The sequence below is a fragment of the Diospyros lotus genome, chromosome 5 (genome assembly GCF_014633365.1).
Source record: "Diospyros lotus cultivar Yz01 chromosome 5, ASM1463336v1, whole genome shotgun sequence".
Lineage (NCBI taxonomy): Eukaryota > Viridiplantae > Streptophyta > Magnoliopsida > Ericales > Ebenaceae > Diospyros > Diospyros lotus.
In genome coordinates, this window is record NC_068342.1 from 697,016 (window position 1) to 716,165 (window position 19,150).

General features: G+C 34.7%; 2 protein-coding genes across 8 annotated transcripts in view; both read left to right on the top strand.

Moving 5' to 3' along the window:
• Window positions 1-19,150, top strand: part of LOC127802391 (calmodulin-binding protein 60 B-like) — a 38,850-nt gene that overhangs the window by 6,975 nt on the left and 12,725 nt on the right. Inside the window, exons 1-10 of one of the 7 annotated variants that reach the window (XM_052338177.1) lie at window positions 1,919-2,085; window positions 2,156-2,222; window positions 2,611-2,657; window positions 2,884-2,950; window positions 3,329-3,375; window positions 3,747-4,228; window positions 4,481-4,641; window positions 4,736-4,927; window positions 5,487-5,652; window positions 6,150-6,791. In XM_052338177.1, the coding sequence (XP_052194137.1) occupies window positions 1,991-2,085; window positions 2,156-2,222; window positions 2,611-2,657; window positions 2,884-2,950; window positions 3,329-3,375; window positions 3,747-4,228; window positions 4,481-4,641; window positions 4,736-4,927; window positions 5,487-5,652; window positions 6,150-6,484 (1,659 nt within the window). In that variant the 5' untranslated portion in view covers window positions 1,919-1,990 and the 3' untranslated portion in view covers window positions 6,485-6,791. Of the gene's footprint in view, window positions 1-1,882; window positions 2,086-2,155; window positions 2,223-2,610; window positions 2,658-2,785; window positions 2,951-3,328; window positions 3,376-3,746; window positions 4,229-4,480; window positions 4,642-4,735; window positions 4,928-5,486; window positions 5,653-6,149; window positions 6,792-19,150 lie in introns of those variants that run through there. The other 6 variants (XM_052338169.1, XM_052338168.1, XM_052338167.1 and 3 more) reach the window with 6 other exon arrangements.
• LOC127802394 (uncharacterized) lies at window positions 9,034-9,731 on the top strand. The gene is made up of 2 exons (XM_052338181.1): window positions 9,034-9,522; window positions 9,624-9,731. Exons 1-2 carry the CDS (start codon window positions 9,058-9,060, stop codon window positions 9,714-9,716), a joined length of 558 nt encoding a protein of 185 aa, XP_052194141.1. The 5' UTR covers window positions 9,034-9,057; the 3' UTR covers window positions 9,717-9,731.

Consider the following 19,150-nt stretch of genomic DNA (forward strand, 5'->3'; position numbering starts at 1 on the left):
TAGTCTATGTCTAGCTCTAATATGTTTATTCAACTAAGTTAATTCATGTATGTTTCTGTGAACTAAAATTAGAGAACACATTAAGTATAGACACTCATAATATGAAAATATTCATCACAAATCTAATAAAAAATTGCACGTGCAATCAAGTTAATGTCTTCCCCTATTAACACATGTTATTTTGTCTAAAAGTCTATTCTTTATTTATCTATGATTAGTATGATAAGAAATCTCAAATCATGTAATTGCAAACATTAAGTTTATAATAAAATAAACATAGTCGAAGTAAAAATCACACCAAAAAATTGAGTAAACTAATAAAATTTTAATACATAGGATTCTTTAGAAATCTTAGACAATTAATCAACCACTCATAATGAATAATATATCCCAAAAATCATTCAAGAGTTGTTGTATAATTGAGATCCTAAATAATTAAAGAAAAACAAAATTTGAAAGATAAAACCAACTTTTTTTTATGTCGATTTGACTCCTCTTTAATGAAACACCCCTCTTTGTCAAACCTCTTCCCTTCAAAATCTTATTTTTGGTCCCTTTAAGCTGCTGCAAAAATTAAGAATAATTAGATAAGTGGGTGGAACAAAAAGCTCAAAAGAAGATAGAAGGAAGCAAAAATAATCTCCTCGAAAGAAAATATATCTTTTCTTTCAAAAGTTGCACTTTTTTTTTTAAGGATTCGTGATGTCTAATCTCATCTCTAATATGTTTTTCACATCCCTAATTAGATTATTCCTCTAAAAGGTCTTAAATTAACTTGAAAATAGATTTCCAAACTAATAGAGTCTCCTTTCACATTAAGATTACCCATGTCCAACAACTTTGCACGTATTTTATTAAATGACTCCAAATAGTTTGATTAGTTTTTATGTATAATTGATTAATCACTGTTTAATTATAAGTTATAATTATTTTTTATAAAATTAATATACTACAGTTGATATGTAAATCAAATTGTTACACTCTACAGAAATCTAGGACTTGACAAGAGATTGGGACCAAAATAGGCTCTAAAAATTCCAAATAGATGGAAAAATTCAATATTTCCAAAGTATGTTCTTTGGATGGGCATAAAACCTTTTATCATTTTTTTGGTCAAAAGGAAAACTGTTTGGAATTTAGAATTTTTCAATCTCCAACCTCTTTTTCCTTCCACAAATCCCAATTTCAAATACTAAGTTAAAAAATCATATAAAAAGTTATATGAAAAATTCAAAGAAGTGATTATTACGTTGGGGCAGGGGAATGAGTGGCTATCCACGTGTCCATAAATCGTGTGGGTTGAAGCGTGATTAGGAATGAATTGAAAGGAGTTCACAAGGAGTTGAAATTAGCTTGTTACTGATGATTGGTTGTCCAGTATGCGTGCTCATTCAATTTTGTATTAAAATATAAAAAAATATTATATTTTAATTTATAATTAAAAAATTACAAAATTTTAATTTAATATATGATTTCATAATTATTATCAATTATCGTTAAAAAAAACTGGTGAAATGTTGACATTTTTATATTTTAGCGTAAAATTTAGTAACTTTTTTATGATTTAGTACAAAATTTAATATTTTTTTTATATTTTTATATAAATTTTAGTGACTATTTATGTTGTTTATCTATCCACTTTATTAATTATGTCAATGATAATTTAATTATAAAATTATATATTAAATTAAAATTGAGTGATATTTTAGTCACAAATTAAAGTTAAAGAACCTTTTTTTTTTTTTGCGCTGGTGGAAAGTTCAGCGGCAATTCATATAATTGAGCCTTGACTGACTAGTCGGTATGACCTTCAATCTGTGCTCGACTCATGAGACCAATACTCTTTAATTGAAGCTTCCATGCAATTTACCGAAAGAATCTTTCTCTTTAAAAGCGTGTTGAACTCATTTTAGTTTATGGTTTCCTGAATTTGGATCTTGGAATATCTGGTTGTTTTTAACTTTTTAGTAGTTCATTTGTTTGGTGTTCGATGGAAATGAAGTGGAACTCTAATCATCAGAGGGATGATGATGATGGGTCTGAAGTTCCAAATCGAGAATCCAAACGACGATGTAGTTTGGCAGAGTGAGTGTTAATGTTTACTGTGTTCTTTGTTCTTGACATGGTTTTTAATGTGTTTCTGATGTTGGTGTAGTGTTGATGGAGATCCGATACGAGAGCATGAACTAGAGACGAAGTTGGAAGCCATGATGAAACGTGTGGTACGTAGAATTACATTCTCTTTCCTTTGAAGCCCCAACTCATATATTCATTGTACGTAGCATCCTTTTATTCCAACTATTTTGAAAAGCTATTATATTCATTGTATTTATCAAAAAACGAAAAGTTCTAAGTTAGTTGAAGTTTGGCGTTCTAACTTCTTCTAAGCTTGGTTATTGGAATGGACCTTGTCAATTTTTTTCCATAAAAGATGTCATATACTGAATTGTAAGTATGTACTTGAGTTCCTGGATATTATATGCGACTGCGAGTGAATAATAATACACGTGTGTGAATTGTATATTTTGTATTACTACAATGATTCTACACTATTACTTATTTGATTTGTCTCTATTCACTATTACTTATTTGTTTTACTGATGAGTACAGGGGGTATTGGAGAAAAAACTTGAATCCTTTCATCATTCAAGTTCAAGGTAAATTGTTTATGCCATGTGAAGTAATATTTAACTTTTTAGTAATTCATTTGTTTGGTGTTCGATGGAAATGAAATGGAACTCCAGTCATCAGGGGGATGATGATGGGTCTGAAGTTCTAGATCCAAAATCCAAACGACGATGTAGTTTGGCAGAGTGGGTGTTAATGTTCACTGTGCTCTTTGTTCTTGACATGATTTTTAATGTGTTTCTGATATTGGTGTAGTGTTGATGGAGATGCGATGCGACAGCGTGAACTAGAGACGAAGTTGGAAGCCATGGTGAAACGTGTGGTACGTAAGATTACATTCTCTTTCCTTTGAAGCCCCAACTCATATATTCATTGTACGTAGCATCCTTTTATTCCACTATTTTGAAAAGCTATTATATTCATTGTATTTATCAAGAAGACGAAAAGTTCTAAGTTAGTTGAAGTTTGGCCTTCTAACTTCTTCTAACCTCGGTTATTGGAATTGACCTTGTCAAATTTTTTCCATAAAGGATGCCATACACTGAATAGTCAAGTACGTTGAGGTCTTGGATGTTATATGCGAGTGAATGATAATACACGTGTGTGAATTATATATTTTGTGTTACTACAATGATTCTACACTATTACTTATTTGATTTGTCTTTTCACCGTTACTCATTTGTTTTCCTGATGGGTACAGGAGGAATTGGAGGAAAAACTTGCATCCTTTCATCATTCCAGTTCAAGGTAAATTGTTTATGCCATGTGAAGTATTTGTCCTACAGACTTTCTGAGTGATGAAATGTCCTAGGGCTTCTTCTCTGATTGATACTTCCAGCGGCAAGGATTCAGGATTAGATCAAGTTTGTTTTATGTGACAGGCTCATAGTTATTATATGAGTTATAAGGGCCTTATATAAGATAGAACCATAATTGGCAAGATAGAATTCATGTGGCCAGCCCCCAATAATGGGATCAAGGCTTGATATGTTGTTCTTGTGTTTTTATTGAATTATGTAGTTCTTTTTTTTTTATAGTTGTTCAACTTGTAGTATTTTGAAACTTTTTGTCTGATTTTTCCTATCCGCAGTCTAAAACCTCGTGTTAACTTGTTGCAGATCATCATTTGATCCATCACAAAGAAGGGGTTTCCAATTGCATTTTGATGGCAAACTGCTTGCTACCACGTACACTTACAGCGGGATAGAATCTGAGGATAGTAAACCTGTTAAAATAGTTATATATGATGCTTCCAATAAAATTATAAGTTCTGGCCCTCTATCTTCAATGAAAGTTGGAATTGTGCCCCTTGATGGTGATTTTGGGGCTAATGATCAAGGGGACTGGACTGAGCAGGAGTTCAATGCAAAGATCGTTCATGCAAGAGAGGGCAAAAAACCATTGGTGACTGGGGAATTAGAAATTATATTGAGAAATGGTGTTGGTGAGATTAAAAATGTCAGCTTTACTGATAATTCAAGCTGGATAAGAAGTCGAAGGTTTAGATTAGGTGCAAGAGCTGTTTCAAGTATTCCCAATGAAGTCAGAGTTAGAGAAGCTAGAAGTGAACCCTTCATGGTAAAAGATCAGCGAGGAGAGCGTACGTCCTTCTTTGACTCTATTTCCTCATTCCCTTTTCATGGATAACTGATAACTCACTATGAAACGCTCATTCATGATTCAACATCTTAAGGAATACGCTAACATGTCTCCTCATCGTATCCAAATAACCTTTTGAAAAGAAATTATGACATTCTATGGAGCTATGTTCCTAAAAGAATTTTGATTCATCCATAAGCATGCTGCACTTTATTCGATGGAGCTATGTTACTAAGAGGTCATTTTCCTCCAGCTTATAAGAAACGTCACCCTCCACATTTGGACGACGAAATATGGCGGTTGGAGATAATTTCAAAAGACGGTGTTTTCCATAAAAGGTTATCTGGAAAAGGAATTACCACTATTCAACACTTCCTGAAGTCATATTACATGGATCCATCTTCACTACGCAAGGTAAGGAACCCTCCCCTGCCTCTTAAGTGGCATGTTTATATAGATAAACTGGTATACAAGAAGTACATCTAACCTCTTTCTGTGGAATTTCAAGTTACTTGGTATCTCAGACAAGCGATGGAAGACAATCACAGAGCATGCTACTGCTTGTGTTCCAGATGAAAAATTGTATGCATACCACAGGGAAGGAGAAACACTTGTATTCAATTCCGTCTTCAAGGTTGTAGGCGGGATCTTTGGTGGCCAAATTTACCACTCTCGTGATGAGCTCTGTGCAGTCCATAAGGTGCGTACTACTAACCTGAAGCTTATTTAAATACAATTGCACCACCATTCTTTTCTCAGAACTACATAAATAGATATTTGTTTTGAAGTTATTTCCACGTTGGTCGAACTGCTTGTGACGCAGAGGATACCTCAAGATATGTCTATAGGAAAAGATGCAGACACATTTATAAGGATATTAGATGGTTTATTTTTATCTTGTTTATCTTTTGTTTGAACTTTAAAGGTATAGTTGGTTTAGGTTTTATTCTTTTCGTGAAGATGATTATTGTATCGTTGGATTACATCTCTCTCTCTCTCTCTCTCAGCAATCTGATGAAATTGTTGTTTAGTACGTTAAAATGGGGAAAAACTACGTACAAAACGAGAGAAAAATAAATTCTCGTGTAGTTGTTGTTTGACAAGGTATAGCCTTTTAGGTGCTCCTCTATGATGACTTCTTAAGAGGTAAACTGCTCTTTTGTTTATGTTATCAGCATTTTTATTGTATATCTTTCACTATGTTCCTAAGTTGCTGCCTTTTTGTTCAAATTTGATCTTCTTCTCTTTTCTATTATCAGGACTTGGTCGACAATATGACGATACACGCTTACAAAAATATGAATGACTTCGTTCAACTTGATCAGCCTTGGTTATTTCACTCACTACCATCAAACTTGCTAGCTGATCAATTTGCTAATCCAATTGCAAGCCTGCAGCATTCCAACTTCGCAGGACTAAATCAAGGTATGGAAACAAATTTTCTTTATATCTGTTCTAGGATGTGTCATATTAGTAGAAGACCAATAAAGGCTCTTACGAGAAATAGATAGAATGGAACAAGTATTTGGATAAAGAAGTTGAGGAAGGCTAAGAAAAACTTGGTGCGAGACTCTTCAGTATGATATAACTTGTAACTGAAAACAACAAACGAGCTATAATCCTTATAGCCATCGCATAACGGAATTAAGGCTTGACATGAACACTAGGCATTCCCATGTCAAATTCACGAAGGCTAAATCCAAGTAATCTTGTATTGAAACGCAGACATGGCACTTTTCCATGGTGAAAAGATTGTCCATTTTCTTTTCCATCAACTCTGATACAATTTATTTCCTTGATTAATGCCTTAGTTGAGAGTTAGAATTCATGTATCCGACCCTCCATGGCCAGATAAAAGCTTGTATGGCTGCATGGCTATATTTTCTTTATACTACCCAGGACCGTATTCTTTTGTTTATTAGGTCAGCTGGATATACCGCCGGATTCCAACCTTTTCGCTTCCCCGGAATATACTAATGTCACACAAGATTACAGTTTGCCGGAAGGTTATGGGAACCCGTATTTTCACCCGACGGCAACCAGTTTTTGCAGCAATTGGCCTCCGTCGATGCAGATCGGTGAGAATTATCAGGCAGAAACATCAACTCGGGAAAGTAACGGATGGTTCTCTACTCAAAGCCGTGGAGGAGCAGGTTGGCTTCTGTCTTCAAAGAGTGGAAGACGCAAAGCTTGGTGGTTTATGATTCGCGCTGCCTTGAAGTGGGTGATGTCTCCCCGGCGGGCTGTGGCTTTCTAGGGAGTGGCCGGGTACGCCTTTGTGCCTGAATTTCTATAGTGCAGGGTGAGCTTTGGTAGCGATAGTGAGATTGTCCTTTTATGGTTAAAGACCACGAGAAGTTCGAGTTATAAAAGTAATTAATATCTTTGTAACAAGGTGAGGAAAATTGTGTGTACATTTTCCGACCTTAAGAAAGTTTAGGATCGTATTATGTCAAGCAAGCCACCAACTCTTTCTAGGAATATGTAAATTTTATGTTTGGAGTATCAATTGTTTGAAATGTAAGGTTAATTATGTATGAAAAATGACTTTGTTTGACTTTCAATTTTGGTGCTTATACTTTAGAGAATAAGAAATTAGATTTGTCTTAATACATTATGGTATATTAATTTAGGGTCACGAATGAGCGAACGACTTGGTGTTCGACTCGACAAAAACTCGTTCAAGTTTATTCATTAATGTAAACGAGTTAAGTTTGAATTTAATTTTGAAACTCAATTTATAAACGAGCCGATTTTGAGCTCAGTAAAGGTCGGCTCGTTAAAATTCATGAATATATTTGATTAGAGCTTTGTAAATACTAATATGTTCAATTAGAGAGTTGTAAACATACTTGATTAAAAGTTTGAGAATAGCTCGTGAGCAATCTCATTTATAAATACATTAATATATTTATTTATAATATATAAATATATTATTTAATATAAAATTATCAAAACTTTAAATTATTATAATAGTATAATTAAATTGAATATGTTTAAAATTATTATATATATTAATTTAATTATTTAACATAATATAGTGTATATATATAATAAAGCAAAATAGCAAATCAAGTTTGAGCAAAATAACAAGTTTTGGCGAGTCCGAGCCTCCTGGATAACCCGAACTTTAAGACTCGAGCTGAGCTAGAATCTAGAAACTAGCTCGTGACCCAAGCTTGAGTTTAGTGAAGCTCAGATCAACTCTATTCAATTACATTCCTAATTTATGGTTGTATTGGATAATATCAACTATCATTTCTATATATATGTAAGTTAATATATGAATCATAAAAATTATTTATAAATATACAATATAAATTTTCACACAAAATAACATTATAGAGACTTAAAATTATTTAGCCTTATGAGAGAGATTTTGTTTCACCAAACAAAATTATTTGAGTTCTATCTTTAAAACAATTTCATAATACCTTATAATTCACATATATTATTTTGAGATTAAATTTAGTGGAAATGGCAAAAAGTAACCACTATTCAAATATAAAATTCCTTTTTATCCCATTTTTAAAAAAAAAACGTTTCTGTACTTTCAAACAAACTAATTACATAATATAGCCACTTTGTCAGATTCAACTATTAGTTTATTTAAAAAGTTAGAAAGAAATAAAAAATAAACACAATAATAGTCAAATACTAAAATACCCCTCACCCCCTCATTACCCATTTCACCCACCCACTTCATCTCTCTCACTAAGCAACTGCCCACCGCCGTTGTGACAGCCACTCGCCGCCGCCGCCGTCGCTGCCGTGACAGCCACTTGATCGCCGACATCAATCTCATTTTGGCTAAACAAGGTTAGAGTTTCTTTGTTGATTTTAATGAACAAGATGCTGGAAATGGTCGCCGACGACAAAGCTTCATCGGCGACCATGGAGATCGACCGGGCTTCGTCGCGAACGAAGACCCATGGTCGGGCTTCGTTCGCGACGAAGCCCGCTGTGCCCGACGGGCTTCGTCTTTGGGGCTTCGTTGCAGACGAAGCTCGATCGGGCTTCGTCTGCAACGAGCCCCCTGCATCTCGACAAAGCTCGATCGAGCTTCGTCTGCAAACGAAGCTCGATCGAGCTTCGTCTGCAGACGAAGCCCGGGGCTTCCTGAATCGAAGCCCTAACGGGCTTTGTCTAGATGAAGACGAAGCGTCCAGGAAGCCCGTTAGGGCTTCGATTCAGGAAGCCCGATCGGGCTTCCTGCAAACGAAGCTAGATCGGGCTTGGCCTGCAAACGAAGCTCGATCGGGCTTCGTCTAGACGAAGACGAAGTGTCTTCTTCTAGACGAAGCCTGATCGGGCTTCGTTTGCAGGCCAAGCCCGATCGGGCTTCGTCTCACTGCAACAAAGCCCGATGGGCCGCGACCAAGCCCACAGCCCAATCGGGCTCTCTCGACCGTTGGGCCCCAGCTCGATTATCTCTGCCCAACGAAGCTCGATTAGGTTTGGGTTGCGATGATCTGGCTGTGACAATTGGGCTTCTTCTTCTTTTACTTCTGTTTTTACATGGTCACTGTTTAAGACAATTGTTGTTTTTTTTTTTCCTTACAGATGGCTGAACAACAAACTATAAAATTTACTTATGTTCATACTCATCGAATATTACCGCCCGGAATGCGAATTACTACTCATTGTGGGATCAAACACCTTGAGGCGATGCGTCGTGCTCTAGACCGATACAAGTTATTAGATAGATTCCTACAGGGCCCATTAGGACATTTCTTAAAGATACCTTTGTCTCTCCATTTGACTGCACCACAATTGATATATCATGTTCTACTTAGGGATGTGACATTTTCAGGTGCCCACCACGATGAGATGTGGTTCGAGATTGGTGGCACACCATATAGGTACGGGAGGCAGGAGTTCATACTTATTAGTGGACTCCGATTTGGGGCTATTGATAGGGAAAGCCTTGAACCGAAACCTATTGAGCCGGAGAGTTTACGTGCTCGACTATTTCCACAACATAAGAAGGGGGTGACTGGAGACGACCTTGAATTACTTATTAGTACCAGAGAGGACATGGTTTCAGAGGATGCCCTGAAACTGATTTACATTGCTGTGGTCGATATGTTTTTGTTGGGCCAGGATGAGCGCGGGCATGTGGATGATTTCTTGTGGACTATGGCTGAAGATTTACAAGCATTTGAGATGTTCCCTTGGGGTACGTATGTCTACAGTAAGAGTCAACATTACATCCGATTGGCCACGAAAGAAAGAAAATTGACTGGTGAAGGTGGGAAGAAAATCAACCTTTATGGTTTTGTATGGGCGTTTCAGGTACTCTTTCCTTATTGTATATGATTTGCCTATAATAACTAAATGTTTGTTTTGTTTTTTAATTTTTATTTTTATTTTTATTTTTATTTTGCTCTCTACAGTGGTGGTTGATCGAAATGTTCCCATGGATTCAGAATAAATGGGCCGTTAGACTGTCTGATGCAGACATTCCAAGATGCAGAAAATGGCTATAAAAAAAAAGGCCGCAGATAAAAAATTACAACGATTGTCTTAGGAAGGAAGTAAGTGTGCAACTTACCTTTAAATTTTGTTTATTTTTAAATCATATCTATCTAAATAATACAATTTTGCAGGCACGAGGATCGAGTCCGACTCTTGAGCCCACTGATGATGAGCGGGAAACGAATTTTTGGAGATCTTTTAACCCTCAACACTCGATTGGGGTCGATGTCTATAAATTTGAGGGCGGAGGGGGTGAAGAGGAGGAAGAGAATGGCGGGGATGAGGATGAGGACATGGATGAGGATAAGGTGAGTAGGATACATTTAGATGAGAAGGGAAAGGAAGAGAATGGGGAGGAGAAGGATAAGGAGAAGGCAAGATTTCCTGATAGTTCGCACCACGGACAATACGAGATAGGGGTATGATTTTTATTTAATAATGGTTTTAATTTATATTTTTTGTAATTGTTTATATATTTTTTATAGGAGGGAAAGAAGGAGAAGGATAAAGAGAAGGCAAGATTCTCTGATAGTTTGCACCACGGACAATACAAGGTAGGGGTATAATTTTTATTTAATAATGATTTTAATTTATATTTTTTGTAATTATTTATATATTTTTTATAGGAGGGAAATGGGGAGAAGGATAAGGAAGAGGTAAGATTCGTTGATAGTTCGCACCACGGATAATACGAGGTAGGGGTATAATTTTTATTATCATAATGGTTTTATATTTTTTTTAATTATTTATATTTTTTTTGTTTGCCTTTTGTAGATCACCGAGATGCTGAAACAAACTCTAGATATGTTGCGGAGAATAGATGGGGAAATGAGTCAGGTGAGGACACAATTGTTGAGACTAGAGAAGGCGCAAGAATCACTAGAGAGGGGCAAGCAGCACTAGAGAGGGGGCAGGCAGCACTATGTGCTCATCTACGCATCCCGCATATTTCCCCAGATCACAGCGATAATGTTCATGAGCAGTCCCAGGGTGGTGATCAGGTATATCTTGATCATCACGATGAGGAGCAGGCATCTACATCTAGAGTAAATTTCAAATTTACTTTTATACGTTTTACTTCATTCTAAAATACTATTTTGTAACGGTTAGGTTTTGTTCAGTTACGGGAGGAGGAAGTGGTTAGGGTCGAATAACAGTGATTGTCTCAAATAACAGTGATTGTTAAGAAATTACATTCTAATTTTTGAGCAAGTTTATTATCATAGCATTATTATCTTGCTTTGTCCAATATTATTAGAAGCAATTGATCATGTGTTGGTTGTGTTGATGGTGGATGGACATCCTCACACAAAGTGAAAAATAATGACTTTGTTGTGATATATACATTTGGCTTTACCCAAATAACATTAAAAGACATCATTTTAGTGCTAATGGAACATATTAATTTGAAGAAAAATCAAGAAAAATAAAAAAAATCATTTTCGGGATTCGTGGGCCACAAAGCCCAATTTTTTTTTTTTTTTTTTTTTGCAATTAAATTTTTTTTGAAGTTTCCCACTAATATAGTCTCAAATAATAATGATTGTTAAGAAATTACACTTTAATTTTTGAGCAAGTTTATCATTGTATCATTTTGGTGCTATTGAAACTGCATTATATACTCAGTTCTTTGCTCAACAACATACTACAACACAAGCTGTCAATTAAATTAATTATTATGAGTTTAGATGAAGGAAATTGAAAGATTACAAATATGAATAAATCTCAATTTCAAAGATTAATGTAAAAAATAATATTCATTTCTGAACCCCCGACAAAAAGATATTTGATTGATGTTGTCATCCTTTTTGTATCGTGCCAGTGATTTTTGAGCATTGCTGAAACACAAAGGATATATATGGTCAGTAAAAATTCCATTAACACTTTGCGAGTAAAAAATATATTTTTTTTCACAAACGATCTAACAACTATTGATAACATATGTGATAACATTATATCATACCTGAATGAGTTAATGTCTATTGATTGTTTTCATCATTGACAATATTATCATCACTTGGAATTGACAACTGTATAGAGCACCGACGACGAGTGTGTCCAGTCTCTTTGCAAATACTGCATTTTCGGCTTGCCCTTGCAGAGGTCCTAGCAGCGTCCCTGGATTCCGGAGTAGTGGCTGTGCTCGACTCTCCAATGGAGGAAGTCCATTCATTAGGGCAACCAAGACTGTTGTGTCCTAGTTCACCGCATTTTTCACATTTTTTTCTTCGACGAGCTTCCCCCATGGAAGGAATCCGACCATTTCTCGGTCTACCCGGTTGTCGTCTTTGCACAGGTGGGAGTATAACTATCTGTCTGACGTACGCTGGAAGAACCCAAGCGGCCTTGTTAGGGAGAGGATTGATGGGAAGTGCATATGCGCGTCTGACCCAATCTGCAGTGTAATATGAATGGCAAAGCATATGGTAGTGCACCCTCATGAAACTGTCGCATAAGGTAAAGAAACACATAGTGTTAACATATCACACTAAATTACGAACATAATACTCAAATAAAAGTCAAACCATGATACCTGCTAGCAGCAATTGCATGAAGACATGGCATTTGATCAATGTCCCACTTGCGACAACTGCATGTACTCACAACAATGTTAACTATCCCATCGCCTTCCTTTGTATGTTGCACGAGGTATTTGTTCCCTTGTATTATAGGAACTACACGACATCCTCGGTCTAATGTTTTGGCATGCGCCAAGTTAACATGCGCCACTGCAGCGGAGGTCACAATGGTTTCGAGTCTGGCAGCTGCAGCACGTCTATCACTAAACCATTTCTGAAGCATATGTCTCAAAAATTCATGTGCACTTGTTATAGGCAACCGACGTGCTTTCATCATGCATTTATTGAGAGACTCGGCAATGTTGGTGGTCATCATGGAATATCTTCTTCTTGGACAATATGCACGTGACCACTTTTCCGGTCTTGCTTCCATCAATGTCAGATGAGTCTGAGGATGCATCGATTGTATTTCTGCCAAGTATGTATCACACTCTATTGTGGTGTAACTGTATGCTGTAAGGTAGAATGCAGTCATCACATCTTTTCGCTGTCTACAACGTTTCTTCAAGTTTTGCTTAAGGTGGAAGAAACAAAAGACATGTGGGACAGAAGGGAAGACATGACTCATCACATTCGCAATGCTTTGGTGATGATCAGAAACAATGACTAAATCTTCTCGCACTCCGATAGCCTCTCTCAATTTCGTCAAAAACCATATCCATGATCTGTCAGACTCACCATCTCTAAATCCAAAAGCGATGGGATAAATCATTTCCTCCCCATCTTTGCAAGTTGCAACGAATATCACCCCTTTGTGTTCACCTTTCAAATGTGTGGCATCAACGGCAACAACCGGTCTTATGTAAGACCGAAAACCATGAAGGCAAGCTCCGAGTGCAAAAAATGAATATAAAAAATAATTATTTTCATCTGTCTCTATTGCCGTGATACTGCCAGGATTTGTTTCTTTTAACATGTGAAAATATGAGGGTAGTTGCTGATATGATTCATCTGGATTACCATAAGTAAGTCTTTTTGCATGTTGTAAAGACCTCCAAGCTTTAGTGTACATAATCTGCACAACATGTTGTTCCAGCAACTCCCCCATTAGCATTCTAGGTGTATATTCACTACTCGCCACTCTTTCAGAAAACAAACTTCCGATGACAATAGCCTTCACACTTCGAAAATGTGAATCGTATACGTCCGGAGTACACGTGTGACTCGGCATAAATTTCACCACATGCCAAAACGAACAACCAGGTCTACATCTTGCACGAAGCATAAATTTGTAGTTCACATCCTTGCAACCAGCCTCAAATCGAATTGTGCACGAACGTCTGACTCGATAGTCCATCTTCACATCAACACAATATTGTCCAAATGCCAAAATTAGTTCCTGTTTACTTTTAAAGAGTGCACCCATGTGTAAAAGATCACCTTGGTATGGAATAGACACTTCAGGTCTTGTTTCCTCAATTGCATAATTTTCTACACCAGGAACGATCCAGTTTCTTTGTAAATGGTTGTCCTCAAATTGTGAACCTGAAAATCTTACTTCTGGGTACTCCAGACTCACTTCTCTTTCATCACCACCATCATCACTATTATCACCATCGCTATCATCACTATTATTATCAGTTTCATTATCACAATCATCATCCGTATGTGGAGCGTCATCTGACAAACCACCCATACCATATGTACCAAAATCATCATTTTGCAGTGGACTACGTGCGGATGTAAATGGAACGGCACCAAAATCTTGATTAGCACCACTACGTAGGTTACAAACTCCAATATCTTTACAAATCATATCAACATACATCACTTTATATTTTCTGTCATCGCACATAATAAACCTGACACCGTAGTCGTCCTTGATAGGGAACTTAGTAGCTGGAAGTTCGCTTGAGTGTTCCGTTACAAAATGAATGGTGATGTCGTACCTTGTTTTATCAATTCCCGTTACTGTGTACACAATCTCAACCAATTAAGTAAAAGTCGTATTTTTGTAGATTCCCGCACACATCCTATTACCCCCAATATACTTATTATCATTTCATTTCCCGTTCCACACGATGACCAACTGCACTAAATCCATTGCTGCAAGATTGAAAGGAGTAAAAAATTAGTCTCACCATTACCATGGATGCAACGGACCCACACACACCCAAATCGGGTTCATTTCCTTATTAAACCAAGTCATAACTATAAGTAAGTAAATTTATTTGCTTTTTGAGATTTGTATTTTATTTTCTTTTTCTAAAGAGATGATTTGTACAATTAAACATGATTTTTGACTTATAAACCAACAACCAAGTTATGATAATTTTTCATATGTAATTTAAGAAAAATATTTAAAAATTTTATGAAAAACATTGAAGGATTTTAACATAACACATTTAGGCACAAATGCTTAAAAAGTTAAATTTTGTTAAATAATATGATAAAATTAAATATATTATATTAAATTATATTATTTTACTCATATATAATATTAAATTATTTAACAAAATACTCATATTATTTTAAAAAATAATATATATAAAAACCATATCAGGTTTGTAGGCAACAAAAATCATAATCGGGCTTAGTGGGGGAACAAAGCCCGATCGGACTTAGTTTCGGAACAAAGCCCGATCGGGCTTTGTTCTGAAACTAAGCCCGATCAACTGTTATCGCCCACAAAACCCATAAACGATGTGCAGTTTTAAAATTTTTTTTTTCACCTGAATTAGAGCAGATTTGGAATGATATCTATCAAAATATGTTCTGCTCACAACTACAATCATTCTACACAACCTTAATAAGCAATGTGAACACAAAAATTATTTTAAAAAAATAAAACAAATACAAATCGAATAGATACCTTGAGATTGGGTGCAATTATTTGTTGGAGAGAAAGAAAGAAACTTATTGAATGGGACTTCAGTGAGGTCGCTGCAATTGATAAAGAAGATTGAATGACCCAATAAGCAAAAAGATTGAATGTATGAAGAATGACTGAGTTTGGATAGTTTGACAATGGAGAGAAAGAGAGTAACGTGAATGTGGGAAGAGGAGAGAGAAGAAAGATTATATGAAAGAGATAAGAATATTTTGGTAAATAAGGCTAAGGACGGTAGGGTTTTCTATTTTAAAATCTCATTAAGGGTATTTTTGGTATTTTACATAAAAGTGGCTATAGAGTGTAATTAGTTTGTTTGAATAGTTAAAAACGTTTTTTTTTTGTGAAAAGTACAAAAAAGATTTTATACATTTGACTTTGGTCAAATATGAATTCATCCCTTAAATTTATTGTTAGTGGTAGAATTAAGTTATTTTTAATCCAGAAAAAAAATGGAAATGAAGCAATACTAAATGAATTTTTGATATTGGAATATACGGATAATATCTCTAGTAACTTTAGTAGAGTACGATGCATACAATGAGTATCAATACATATTTTTTTTCTAAAATAAATATCATACGAAAAAGATACTCATAATTACCTTAAATGATATTTTCTATAAACAAATGTGCTAGTCACTTGCTTTTGTAATAATGACATGCCCATAATGACCTTTGATTTGCTAGTATAACTTAATAAATTAACTTTAATACTAATTAACCATGCAAATAGCCTCATTAGAAAAGTTTCATATTTAAATTAATAATCACCTATTTTTTAGTTTTTCAACTGAGTGGCCCTTAATTTATTGACCCCTACTAATCCTTACCTTAAGTATCTTCGCCTTAAACTTTCAACCTAAGCCTGGATTATGCACAATGCACTTAGATTCTCAATTGCTGCTCAAACTCAATTAGTTGAGTTTGTGTGTGCTTCTTGTATAGTTCTCATTTTATATCCTTGTCAACCAATGCTCATGGTGTGGTCGACCAAACTCCCATTCTACCACCACTTATATAGGCAAGTAACCTTCCCCTTGTTTTATAAGATTTGGGGTGATGGTGATTATGAGATTGCGAGCACATGTTCTCAAAGAAACAACAAAAAGTGAGACCTGGCCTAGTCCCTTAGTAGTGATGTGTTCCAACTTCCACATTTTTAATATATTTGTAGTTAGGACCAAAGTTCTTAAAAATGCAATTGTTATTGTAGGCCCTCAATTTACGCCGCCTTCTTGATGTTTAGATGACTTGGTTATCCTAGTGTTAACTTTGGCTCTCTTGACACATCTCATTCAATCTGAGCATCAATCTCCTCGGGCCTTATCAAAACTCTTCCATTTCCTTAGTTTAACATTGTTAAATTCAATAAGTTTGAAAGTCCCAATTAAATCCATTGCCAACAAAAGTTTCCCACGCATTAAATGTTGTCACAACACTTAATATTCCCCATTTACATCAATGTAGTGTATCTTCAATGTACAATTGTAGCCCCCATTTTAAACCATTATCATGCATAAAAAACAAACCATTCTTATTTTTTAAATATAAAGACTATTCTTTTCTTACAATCTCATTCTCAATCTTTATTCCCTTTTACTTTCTAACCTAAACACGTTGCATTCACTTAGATTCTCAATTCCTACTCTAACTCAATTAGGTGATAGGCCATGTAAGTCATGACAATATTTAGAGTATTGGAGATATTGTGTGTGTGCTTTCTTCTTGTTTGATCCTCATTTTATATCTTCGTTAGTCACATATTTATGGACTGGTGTGACCGACCAACCCATGTCTCCACCTATAAAAGCTAATAACCATCCTCTGGTTTTGCAAGATAAAGGGTGACGACCATCATGGGATTGTGGATGTATGCACCTTAAGACGTGACATAATGCAAGATAAGTTTCATATATGAGTGAGCATTCAGTTGGTTCCATCGATTTTTAATCAATTCAATTATAAAACTAAAAAAAGAAGATTGAAATGGCATGTATAATTATCAAAATTGAATTAAATTGTTTTTTTTTCTAATTAATAGATTAACCTATTTTAATTAAGAATTTTGAATTAATTAATTTTTTAAATCAAAATAATAATTTTAAAATACAACAACCGACTTGACCTAAGACCAAAATAACTTATTTGACATTTTAACCTTACTTCTTTCATCTTAAACATGAAAATTTGAAATTAAAAATAAATTTTTAAAATTTTTTGTGAAATTGATTAAATAAATAAGGCATTAAATAAGTGGTAATACTATTTATACACTATATTTTGATATTACGATTGATATTCATAAAATTATAAATATTTTTTTTTAAATATTGTGTCATATGTAATCATTAAAATACCAGAAAAAGCCTAAAAAGCCAAAATAACTCTTAGGGATAAAAATGTGTAATTTTCCCTAATCGGGGGAAAGGATATTGCAAAACACATAAACTATATATATAATTTTGACATTCAAAAATCCATCCGAAAGTCATACAAAAATGATAAACATTATCCATAAAAAATTCTAATTTTATTGAGATCTCAAAATATCAAGATAATTGTTATTCATAAGAATCTTAATCTAGTAGATTTCATAATGTCAAGATAGACATTATTCGTAATAATTTTAATTCTAGAAAATTCAGGAAAATTCTATGTTTTTTTATAAATAAACAGACCCTTATTCTATGAAATGTATATCTCTATATTAGTTTGAATATGACATTCATGTTTTCAATGTCTGATTTAAGTATCAGAGTGTTTATGCAAAGTTTTTTTTATGCCATTTGATCATTATTTTTCTTGCAAACTCTAGATAATTTGACGATGACATTTTTACTTTATTAATTTAGTGTGGTGTTCGAGGGACAACATTAAGTAATTAATAATATTTTTAAATAAAATCAAAGCTACTTCTAAAAAATTATGAACACACTAAAAATTAGGTATAATTTATAAATCAAATAGTTGATAATTTACAAAGAAATATTATTTATTTATTAAAAAATACTTATAATTTTGTATGTGTTAAAATAAAATAAAAATATTATACTGTGTAATTTTATATAATTTAATTTTATTAAATTTAATATTTTTATAAATTTTATTTATATTATTTAACAACATATCTATTTTAATTTTTTATTAAATTTTAATAACTTATTAATTTTTTTAAATTAAATATATAATTATATAAATAATATACATATTTATTCAAATATATTATCAATTTAAATATTACTTAACTTTTAAATTTACACAAATCTTTTAAAAAAAAAAAAAAGGGTAAGCCAACATTTCTTAAAGCAGGGCAGAGTCGAACAGGCCGTCCACATCCCCCGCGGGTCGCCGCCGTCTCTCCGGTGGCATCTGTTTGCGTTGTAGCTTCCGGAGACCGAGACCGACGGGTCAGTCAACGCAGTGAAGAGCTAAAAAATTCGCCAAAAATTAACAACTTCAAAGATTTGTAGAAAAAGCGAAGCACTGGCCGTGGCCGAGCTTCCATGAATTTTCATGGCGGCATTTTCCTGCCAGGTTCCTCCCCCTCCGGATGAATCAATCAGTTGGCCACTGAAGATCAACGGTACGTGCAATCCCAGTAAACAAAAGGACCTTGCCTTTTTCCACTCGGCGAGAGATCGATGGCCACAGTGTACGACTGAAAATGGGCCTATGTATACACGAGATTTCTTCGCTTTATAACAATTCGTATTTATATGCTGCAATCTCACCATAATTTCGAAAAGAGAATCCTTTGAGGACTCGAACTTATTTAACTTGTATATGTGTGTGTATTTTGCAGAGGATTAGAACTTTCTAAAGAGTATTTTATGCTGGGTACGTTGATTTGTCGATCAATTTCTATCTGTCCTTTCACTCACCCCATAGACGCGTCTCTCGCATTGCTGCAGCTTCCGCCAATCTTCTTGGCAAACACAACCCATTTGCCATCGAATTGAATGGATGTTTCCTTCTCTACTGCTTCACTCACCCCATAGACGCGTCTCTCTCGCATTGCTGCAGCTTCCGCCAGT